Genomic DNA, 12,042 nt, shown 5'->3' with positions numbered 1-12,042 from the left:
AAGCAGGGCCTGTTTCCCTCATGTGCTTTTCCTACAGGGATGCATAGTTTCACAATAACTGTCCAGGTCTGGTCCAGACCTTTTCAGCCTGTTTATAGCTACACACATTGATAGGTTCTGCCATAAAGCTATATGAGCATTATTCAGATCTGAGCTCAGTACAAATTTGTTTGGAAAATGGGTAAAACCATGTGCACTGCAGGTGGGGCAGATGTAACATGTGCAAAGAGGGTTACATTTCGGTGGGGTGTGTTAAAACTGAAATCTAAATTGCAGTGTAAAAATAATGCAGCCAGTATTTACCCTGCACAGAAACAAAATAACTCACTCAAATCTAACTCTCTCTATACATGTTACATCTGCCCCACCTGCAGTGCAATGGTTTTGCCCATTTTAGAACAAATTTGTACTGAGCTCAGATCTGAATAAGGCCCTATATTCCTGTCCTCTGTAAGCAGCTGTGTTATGATCCTTTTGACATTTGTTTGAATCACCCTTGATGGGATATCATGAGTTTTTATTTTATTTTTGTTTTCCTTCCTTGTGTGATCTCCCTATTTTAGTGTGTTCATGCTATTTTTTTTTATTTCTTTTATGTGCACAGTTCTATGTAATTGCATGACCTGAATGGGTGCAAGTGAAATATTGATATACTCACCCATTTGCACTGCAAATTATACTACAACTGATTTGAAGATAATCTGCCAATATATAGTACTTGCCATCTAATGCTGGGGTGTGGTGGCATGTACTGGAAAAGGAAGTGGCTGTTTCAGGTTTTTCTGACACCTGTATCTTTATATATGCACTTGTCCTCCAATATTTTGATAACAAACCATTTGTATCATAACAATAATTTTTTTAGACTGACCTCAGTAAATGTATTTTTTTTTTTTTTTGCAGAATCCTCCTGAAGCTACCAAAAAGGATTACAGCAAACTCCCACTCCTCGCTGCTCCCCCACAAACTGGAAAGATCATCGCTTTCAAGGTAAGAAGTAGCATGAACAACGGTGTTCTATTTTAATATCCAGTATGTCCGGCCACTCTGTCTATACACTGACTTAGCATAACATGAAAACTTCAAGAATTATATTGCGTAGGTCCTCCTTGTGTCGCCATTGGGTTAGCTCTAACCCATTGGGGCATGTACTCTTTAAGACATTATCTGGCGCCAATACATTAGCAGTAGATATTTTAAGTCCCATAAATTGCAGGTGGAGCCTCCATTTGTAGAACTTGGTTTTCCAGCACATCCCATAGGTGCTCCAATTATGTTAGGATTAAGCGTTTTAAGCAGTTTGTTCTAAAGTAGCTATTTTGTGGTATAGTAGTAGATAGGGTTCTCTGTGCTCCTCGTGCATCATTGGAAGTGATCTGCAAGAATGGTTATATATTGATACTCACCCATTTTCACTGCAAATTGTACTACAACTGATTTTAAGAGATATCTGCCAATATATAGTACTTGCCATCTAATGTTTGGGTGTGGTGGCAGGGATGCGGTCAAAATACCGACAGCCATTGACCGACGGTCAAAATACCGACATTTAAAATCCCGAGAAGGTCAAAATACAGAAATATAGAATGTAGACAGGTGATAAAGTCAACATGACTTTCGGTCGTGAGGTCGACATGGGTTTTTTCATTTGTTTTTTTGAGCCGACATGTGTCGACAGGCGGTATTTCATGCCCTACCATCCACTAGGGCATGGTGGGAGAATAAAATAGTGTGCCCGAAGCATCGCGAGCGAAGCGAGGGGCTGCTGTTGACTTCCAACTGTGTCCATGTCGACTGAATTTTTCACCTGTCTACATTCTATATGTCGGTATTTTGACCATGTCAGTATTTTGACCGTCGGTCAATAGCTGTCGGTATTTTGACCGTCAGTATTTCATACCGAATCCTGGTGGCATGTACTGGAAAAGAAGTGGCCTGTCGTCGGTTAACCTGTTTTAATTTTCGAGGTACTAACCACTGTTTACCTTGAACAGCCCACAATACACATATGTCCTCCTACATTATTGCTGCAGTCTTGCCAAACATCCTCACTGTGCGCCAAGGCCCATGACAATCTGCTAGTGCTGGACACCTTTTGTTGAAAATGCATTTTAGTCCCATGTGACTAGGAAACACCTGGGGGAGACTGTGATGACTAATTTGATATTTAATACATGTGACTTAATATCTGTGACTCTAGGATTTTTTTAGGGCAGAATGCTGACCACCGAGCAGGGCACATTTTTCAATTGGGAGGGCACATTTTACATTGGAACAAAAAAAAAAAAAAATCATATATAAAAAAATTGCATACTGTGCCAGGATTACGCCCATTACATTGTCACACGCCATAATGCCTATTGCATATTATACCACACACCAAAATGCCCATTACATATAATGCCCATTTCACATTATGCCACACACCTTAATGCCTATTACACATTATTCCACACACACTGTTATGCCCATTACACATTATGACACATAAGTGCTGCTTACCTACATGCTTGTTGCCAGAGGTTCCATGCTTGTTGCCCAGGGGGTGTTTTGTGCTCGATCCACTGAAGGTGTTTCATGCTCGTTGCCCAAGCTGGCGGGAAGAGCTGACTAGCATAGAGCTCGGTGGCTATCAGCATGGTGGGGCAGTGTTGGGGGGACAATGACCTGGAAGAGCTGACAGCCGCTGTAAACATAGAGCTCATCGGCTGTCAGCGCGGCTGGGCAGCATTCCTGAAGTATGTATTCAAAAGGGCAGGGGGCATTCAGGAATCTAAACTGGTAGGGTGTGGAGCCCTGCGAAACTAGTGTAGCAGGAACACTAAATACTACAATGTAGCCGCCTCTGCTGTTCTTTGTATACAGACTTGGACAAACACAATATACAATTGCCACATATCAACTCAATCAGAACAGTCTTTTGATGTGTCCTAGTCACATTGTGACACTAGCAGATTTGCACGGGGTTCACTTTCACCAGGAATATAAGGGTGCATGGTGTATTTTGGCTAGATGTATGCGTGCACATCTTTTCCTGTCATTTTCGTGATGTTCTGACCGAGTTGTTGTTTTGTTAGGGGGGGTATTCAATCTGTGTCTGATTTTGCAATCTGCAATTTTTGCCCGCTTTTAGGGCAAATTCAATTTGCCCTTTTCAATCTCTGTGACAATTTTTTTACCTGGCCGAACAGTCTGGTACGAGTAAAAACCATGTGGATTGTCGAACTTGCCTGAATTTGGCCAAAGTGAAATGGCACGGGCAAACACGTACTAAAAATTGCCCCTGATTGAATACTGATTGACGAATCGTTGCAGTTTTGTTTTATTCAGCTGGCGAAATATAAAAACAATGATTGACAACAATGAAATTGATCGGCCTATCACCCAGCTGCATTTCAGCATTGGGGGCAATGACCTCCTACCCTGGGCACACATATAACAGGAAGCCACAGGTGCTGCTAATCAGCCAAACCTTGATCACATCAGTTTAGGAAACCTGGACTAGATATAAAGTTCCTGCTGCTGCTCTAAAACCTGGACTGGATATTCCACATTACCCTTATGTGAAAATATGCTGTCCCTGCCACACTATAGATTGTACACTTTGCAGTCTATTTTTTTTCTTGGGATACCAATCCTTTGGTGATGCTTCGGCGAGGAGTTCCACATTTATATATTTATTTATTTTACAGTTTCTTATATAGCGCAGCAGATTCCATTGCGCTTTACAATAGTAGACAGCGATAAAACAAACTGGGTAACAACAGACAGACTTGGAGGTAGGAGAGCCCTGCTGCAAGCTTACAATCTATAGGGATATAGGAGGGAAACACAAGGACAGGCACCAGTAATAGCATAGCTGTCCCACATTGTGGCCGAACAGTAAACCCCTTCTTATCATATTGATTTGCGGCTTAGTCCATCTAGTGACTTATACAATGTAATATTGCGTTTCCACCACATGCATTTATTCATTTTATTTCTGCATCCCAGGATTCAATTCACCTTTATAGCCACTGTCTGGCACAGAGTACTGTTGCTCCGATTCTGTAGTGTTTTTCCATCCCAATTTCCCTACTTGTAAGTTCATTAAATGTATAATTAGTACAGTTCTTACCACAACCTAGTTACATATATCTACATTACATCCCTTATGTCATGTTGTTGCCCAGTTTACTATTTTGTTTGCATTTCCTTATAGCATATTTTTGCCCTGCATAGATTTGTACTGCCTGCAAATGTGGATACCTTAATTTCTTAGTAATCTTTAAGGTCATTTAATAAAAATATTTTATCAATTTAATTAATGTATTGCACAAAATCCTGCAATATTTTGTGTTATAATTTTTAACATTAATCTTTGTAACATTTATGTGTGGCACTTGATGTTTCAATAAGAAAAATAAAAAAGATACCAATTCTACAATATTTTATATTATTGAACTTTCATCTTTATACAGCTGCTTGAATTAGGTGAGAACTACGCTCCTGAGGTCTCCGATTACAAGGTAATGATTTCTGTGTAATATTTTCCCTCCGTTCCATCTGTCTGTACACAGTCACTTGTCTGATCAGTTATGTATCCCACCTTGTCTTGCTGCTCTCCTGTCTGGTCACTGATGTAGCACCCATTGTACACCTCTCTTTTGTCTGAACAAAGATATAGTTCCCTTTTCTCCCTGCTCTTCTTTCTGATCACTGAGTTGACTAGGGATCAGCTCTACATCTGCTTATGGTGTTCAGGGCTGCCAAGAGAAAACCTGGGCCCTGGTACAACCATTTCCCGGGTCCCCCCTGGAGCGCGTTTTTCTCAAGACTCTAGGGCGTTTTTCTCAATGCTCTATGTTCACAAAGAGTCAAATGCCCTACGTGGTGCTGAAACATCGGCCCACCTATGTTTGTATAGCAATAATACAATTTGTAAAAAATCCGGAGAGTGCCACCTAATTCCTGAGAGTATGGATGGTGTATGCTTTCAGCACATGCACACCACATACATAGGGGGTTATTCTGGTTGACTCGTAAGGCTGCAAATTCACAGCGTTGTGAGTCCACCAAACCTCACCCGGGTAGCAAACGTATTCTGGTTGCGAATCAACCAGATTAGGTTCCATAGTCCAGTCTCTGTCTTCCAAAGTCACATAGCAAAAATTTACACCGCAATGGCCATTTCAAATTATGCCACACACCGTAATGCCTATTACACATTATACCACACACCATAATGTCAATTACTATTACACCATAAGGCCTATTACACATTTTACGACACACCGTACTGCACATTACACATTGTACCACACACCATAATGCCTGTTACACATACCAGACACCGTAATGCCCCTTTCATAATTATGCCACATGCCATAATAATACCGATTACATATTCCACATGCCGTAATGCCTATTACACATTATACCACACACCGTAATGCAAATTACATATTATACCACACAAGTGCCACGTACCTATATGCTCATTGCCAGGGATTATGTGATACCATCAAAGAGTTATAATTGATTTACAACATGCTGTTGTAATAATAAATATGCTTAAAATGCAATAATGTATTTGTTGGCTGTTACCCCTCACAGAGGGAAGTAATCTAAACCTCTCAGAGAGAAAATTCACTTAATTAATTAGTCCCCCTCATGGAGGAGAGTTAAATTGAGCCTAAACGGTCTCAGACATTTGCCTTAACAGGCCTGAGACCATGGATTGGATAGTACCACCTCAATAGAAGGAGGTGGGCAGGACCGCAAGTGTATTTGCATCAACCTTTTTTGAAAAGTCGGAGCTGGGTGACTCAATTTACTGACGCCGAAATCCCAACTGTTCAACAGCTCCAACAGTCAGGATCCCGACCAACAGGGCAAGGGGGCTTTTTTCCACTCCACCCCTGTCTGAGTACTGGTCTGTATACTGACCATCATACCACACCAAATGAAGTAACCTGTGCCCCGCCCCAGCTGTCGTGGAGCTATAAATCACAGGGGGGGGTTGGTCCATGCTAGGATATGTAGTCCCACATGGTTCCTTATAATTATACCAAGGCAAACCTAGGGGACTGGGCAAGAAATAGAATTATCAAAAACTCCCCACAAAAAAACAATTGTCCAGTCCAGACTCTCACCTACTCACTGTAGTGCTGATATGTAGGTTTACTCCCAAATCCAAAGGGAGTACAGAAGCTTGGCTTGATTGTGGAGGCCAGGTGGCATAGCTTAGCCACAGGAGTTTCCACCAGGACACTCGGGGGATGGGGGGGGGAGCTGTGCGGAGTCGCGCTGGAGTGGGCCCCTGAGCACTGCTTGTTGTCGTGGCAGCAGAGTCTGGGAATCCGGGGGCATGGGGGATGGTAGCTGTGGGGAGTCTGGGTCGGGGAGCATGCCAGTGGGGGTTGTGGATGTGTTAGCACCGTGCAGGTCATACTGGCTGCAAGGGACAGCAGGGGAACGGCTAGTCCCCCTGTTAAAAAGTGTGTTAAAAGTGTTCTGCACGCAGCCAAGCACCGCTGCTATACAGCTGACCTCAGGGGAGGATTGGAGACTAAAAGTGGCCCTGGAAAATTTCTGGCAGTGGCCTCATGTGGGCGGCAACAAATCAATTATGGCCGCTCTTATACATACACCCGGTCCCTGCCACTCTCTTACATACATACACCCTGCCGCTCTCATACATACATACACCCAGTCCCTGACGCTCTCATACATACATACATACATACATACATACATGGTCCCTGCCGCTCTCATACATATGTACATGGTCCCTGCCACTCTCATACATACACCCTGCCGCTCTCATACATACATGCATACATACATACATGGTCCCTGCCGCTCTCATACATATGTACATGGTCCCTGCCACTCTCATACATACACCCTGCCGCTCTCATACATACATGCATACATACATTCATAAACCCTGCCGCTCTCATACATACATACATGCATACACACACCCTGCCGCTCTCATACATACATACATACACCTGGTCCGTGCCACTCTCATACATTCATGGTCCCTGCCGCTCTCATACAGTACATACACCCTGCCGCTCTCATACATACATACACCCGGTCTGTGCCACTCTCATACATTCATGGTCCCTGCCACTCTCATACAGTACATACACCCTGCCGCTCTCATACATACATACACCCGGTCCGTGCCACTCTCATACATTCATGGTCCCTGCCGACATACATACACCCTGTCGCTCTTATACATACATATACCCTGCCACTCTCATTCATACTTATACACTGCCACTCTCATTCATACATACATACACCCTGCCGCTCTCATACATACATACATACACCCTGCAGCTCCATACATACATACACCCTGCCGCTCTCATACATACATACATACACCCTGCAGCTCCATACATACATACACCCTGCCGCTCTCATACATACATACACACACCCTGCCGCTCTCACACATACATACACCCTGCCACTCTCATATATACATACATATTGTGTAATGGACATTACAACGTGTGGTATATGTAATGGCCATTATGGCATGTGTACATGTAATGTAATGGACATTATGGTGTGTGCAAATTTTTGGTGCGTGCACTGTCCCTGTTATTAGTATATCTGGCTCCTACATTTTCATCCTGGCTCCTAGATTTTAAAGAAAATTGTCGAGCCCCGGGCTATAGTATATATATGGGGCTAGAGCAGGGTTACCGGTGGTGCTGAGGACAGGGCTATAGTATATATATATATGGTGCTAGAGCAGGGTTACCAGTGGTGCTGAGGACAGGGTTATAGTATATATATGGGGCACATTACTTTGACAATCCCCCCCCCCCCCATATATTACTGTGACTCTTTCCTCACAAACATTAATGTGCCCCACTCCCCCCAAACCTTAATGTGCACTCTCCCCCCTCCCTCCCCCTAAACCTTAATGTGCCCCCCCCCAATCTAAACCTTAGTGTGACACTCTCCCCCTCCCCCCCAAACCTTAATGTCACTCTCCCCCCTCCCCCGATTATATTGAGCAGAACTTGCCTGGTCTCTGCTCTTATGGGTGGCTGCTGCAGCTCTTCTTCTGTTCTTACTGCTGGGCTGAGGCTGGCTGAGCAGCAGGGCTCCTCCAGTGCACATGGTGTGCATCATGTGACTTCCTGTTTAGCTCAGCCTCAGGAAGCCAGGGACACACGGGGAGTGAGGGTCGGGACGCTGCCTGACTGTAGCTAGCTGACAGTGACAGGGGCAGCCAAGTGCATTAGTGCATGAGAGAGGGAACGAGCAGGTGAGGGGATCCTGCTGCCAGCGCTGCTGCAGCCTGCCCTGTCACCCCTTGTATCCGTCCTCCTCTTCCTCCTTGTGTGCATTCAGTCAGTCACCCGGCCGCTTAGCAGTGGCACTGCGTGACACAGTTGTCTGGACAGGAGTCGGGACACACGCTGCTGGAGCTGCAAACACAGACTCGCAAGAGGGTCAGCACAGCTCCGCAGCGGTGGAGGACTGCTGGCTGTGTCCCGAACTCCCGTCCTGATAACTGTCACGCAGTGCCGTCTCCTCTATGGTAAGCTGACACCGCTCTCCGTCAGACTCGGCTACCCCGCCTGTGCACCCGCCGCAAAATAAAACAGGGTATGTGTGAGTCCGGGCCCCCCTGGCCGGCTGGGCCCAGGTAAACTGTACCCTCTCCCCCTGCCTCTCGGCGGCCCTGATGGTGTTAATAGCTATTTCTGTACCTCTGTCTTATCTGTGTAATCAGACATTAAAGAGACCACAGCTTACATTTATATGGGGCCCATTTATTATTAATCACATCTGCAATGTAATCTGTGTGTGATATTAAAGCCCAGTAATGCATTTTTACCAGGCCACAGGGAAACGGGCTCCAAAAGGAGTCTAATGCTGTTATGTGCTCAGTGTGGAAGTGGTACTACTGTGCATACACAGTCATGCTGACCACTTCTGCACAATGGTTATTTATGTATAGGGTTTGCAGTGTGTAGCCCATAGACTGAAGTAGGTGGGGTGGTGTGGGGTGGGGTTCAATCCATTGCAGACATTGAGGCATCTGGCAGCATTGCATCCCTCATAGAAATTTATGGTGTTGCTGGTGGGACTGGAGGGATCGCATCAGGTATTGGAGACATCTGCTGTTATCCCTCCTTACATACATTCAGGTTATACTAAATATTTGTCGTTAAGCCCCGAAAACTGCCACAAATATGATTTTAAAATGGGTCCCTATGTCTGTTGGGGAATAACTGTATTACCCACTTGAGGGTAAATTACACAGCAAATTCTCCTATCCTGAATAACAATTATTTTGTATTTTTGTTGTCTGCATACAGGAAGGACGAATTCTGAGTTACAATCCTGTGTCTCAGCAGCTGGAGGTAGAAATTCTGTCATCTCTGAAATGTGGGTACAGTAAACACAAATGAACCGTGTAGAATGGACTAAACCAAGAACCAACATTTAAAGCTGAATGTTGTTTGTTTTCTTAACAGGGAAGGAGCCAGGTAAATTTGACCTGGTCTATGAGTGTGCGGATGGGACAGATATTGTGGAGTATGCGGTACCCCAGGAGTGTAAGGTACATATTATGCCTTTATATTATTTTACAGATGTATATAATTGATATGACATCTCATTTACTAATGTCAAATATTGGCCCATTGCCAAGTTTTTATCGCATTATACCTTCATTTTCAGTGTTCTGGAGCCTATACATGGGGCGATTTCAGGGCATTATCTAAGAGATCTCACTAGATTGCTTAGAAAATGCCCCTACATCACTCCATGTTTAAAGGCCATAGCGATGCGCGGTCCTGTGCGTTGTTATAGCCCACCGTTTAATATCCGGCATGCTGGATAAATCTACACATTGCTGTGTGCTGAGCGTTCTGAGTGATCTACCAATCTAGCAAATTGGTATAAAGTCCTGTGCATGGGGACATCAATCCATGTTTCATTGAATTTCTATGGAAAACCTCCCAAACGCTCATCACCACTATTGTGTACGGCTTCTTTTTTTGCCCAGTGGAGCAATTCAAGTATTGCACCATTTGGGCGCACACAGCTGCTGGCGCTGACTTTACTGTTATGTTCCTTAAATTATTAGCAGTTTCTTATATAGCGCACACATATTCTTCAGCGCTTTACAGAGAATATTTGAACATTCACATCAGTCCCTGCCCCAGTGGAGCTTACAATCTATATTCCCTACCACATGTACATGCAGGGTTAATTATGTTGGGAGCAAATTAACCTACCAGTATATATTAGGATTGTGGGAGGAAACTGGAGTACCCAGAGGAAACCCTCGCAACCATGGGGAGAATATACAAGCTCCACATTTTGATAGGCTAGTAACTAGTACAAAATAAATATACAAATATTATAAAGAGCGCATATGATACCATTTTTAAATAAAATATTCCAATTTATTCCAGTATCACGTTACAGTATTCATTAAATAAAATGCAGACACTTAGAATCTAGGCCTAATCCACAACTTAAAAATAAGTCTAATACAGTGGGACAGTCTGATTCCCCAGTCTTTTTGCTGACACAGATTATTGCATCCAGGAGCAGTTGTATATGCTCACAATGAAGTATCAATTCCGATTGCCATGTTCCTTTTTGAAAAGATTCTGATTTATTTTAGCTTTAATTGGTAGTGACCAATTTGGTAGTGGTAGTGACACCCCCCCCCCCCCCCCCCCCCCCCCCCCAGTTTACCAGAGTACAGATGAGCTGTTGACATTTGAAATTAAACAGCTGTTTAGTAGGCAGGGCTGTCTGATGGATAATTTGTGGGGCTTTTAGATCAAGCTTAGCAGTGACAATTTCATTAATAGCCAGTAGCCTATGGCAAGACTGGGCAGTGGGGAAGGTCTTGTGTATTGCCAGATGCAGTTGTTAAAGGCAGAATGCTGCAGGTGATGACTCCAGAGCACTTGCCCTCATCATGTTTGTAGATATGCACACCACACGGGGCCATGATCAAGGTACAACCAGGTGTGTTATAGGGGTCCAACAGTTGGGATCCCGACAGTCAATAGCCCGACTTAGGGATCCCGGTACAACCAGGGGGGACACTGTTAGCGGACACTGAAATTACTCACACCGGTTCGGAAGTCCACTGATGTTACAAGGTATAAGCTCTCTCTGTGGAGCGCCGACCGCCCGTGTCACCAGAGCTGTTTATATAGATAGGTTGGAAGTCCGTGTGACGGCGGACTACAGATCGTCTCCGGTCTCAGTTGGAAACAGGCACCTTGGCTCACGATCCCTGTATGATATTCTGCTCAATTTTGTCTGGAGTATCAGCTGGAGGCAGACAGCCCCATCGCAACAACAGCCTACTCCGAGTAGCCTCTGGTCCCAGTTGGGGACGTGCACCCTTAATCGCTGCACTGTTCGCTTCCGGTGAACATTGAATAGGGTGAATCAGATTTCAGTGAAAAAGATTCACCGCAAGGAGTGAAAACAGCCTGATTCACCAGGAAAAAAAACCCGGTGAATCGGGAGCATTGAATACTGACCCTTTACCCTGGATGTTTAATAAAGATTTGGTGAAATCTTTTTAAACAGGGTCACCAAAACCTTTACAAACAACTATCTGTATGTGTAAAATGTTATACAATATGCTGCATCTACTGTATGTTGTAATAATGTGTGTGAATATATAACCCTCTATAGATAACACAAGCCTGGAGCTCCCTGATTGAACCCAGACTGGTTATGGAAAATGGATCAGAAGAAAGAACTTTACCACAACCTGAAACCGTTACATGTATCTGATCACCACTACTGTTGGCTGTCCCATGAAACACTGCCTATGGTTTTAAAACATTACTAAACATGGGTGACATTTGTTTTAACCTCTCCCAATGGGAGATCCTTCTTTTTTTTTCTTGTGTTCATTATATTAATCTAGAATGCACATAAATTGTTGTGTTTGCCTAGGGATACTTCCAGTATGGAAATTCCTATGTGTTTTTATGTTAAGGAATTTAATAAAAAAATGTGAATTTAATTACA

The 12,042-nt window shown here is 43.8% G+C and overlaps 1 protein-coding gene across 1 annotated transcript in view; it reads left to right on the top strand.

Moving 5' to 3' along the window:
* COIL (coilin) overlaps positions 1–12,042 on the top strand; it is an 18,851-nt gene extending 6,809 nt beyond the window's left edge. Inside the window, exons 3-7 of the mRNA XM_083148225.1 lie at positions 904–990; positions 4,461–4,508; positions 9,345–9,414; positions 9,504–9,589; positions 11,701–12,042. Coding sequence (XP_083004351.1) covers positions 904–990; positions 4,461–4,508; positions 9,345–9,414; positions 9,504–9,589; positions 11,701–11,802 — 393 coding nt within the window. The 3' untranslated portion in view covers positions 11,803–12,042. The remainder of the gene's footprint in view (positions 1–903; positions 991–4,460; positions 4,509–9,344; positions 9,415–9,503; positions 9,590–11,700) is intronic.

This window comes from Crinia signifera, chromosome 6 (assembly GCF_055691185.1).
Source record: "Crinia signifera chromosome 6, ASM5569118v1, whole genome shotgun sequence".
Classification (NCBI taxonomy): Eukaryota; Metazoa; Chordata; class Amphibia; order Anura; family Myobatrachidae; genus Crinia; species Crinia signifera.
Note: the sequence above shows the minus strand (reverse complement) of the source record. Positions and strands in the feature narration are given on the sequence as shown.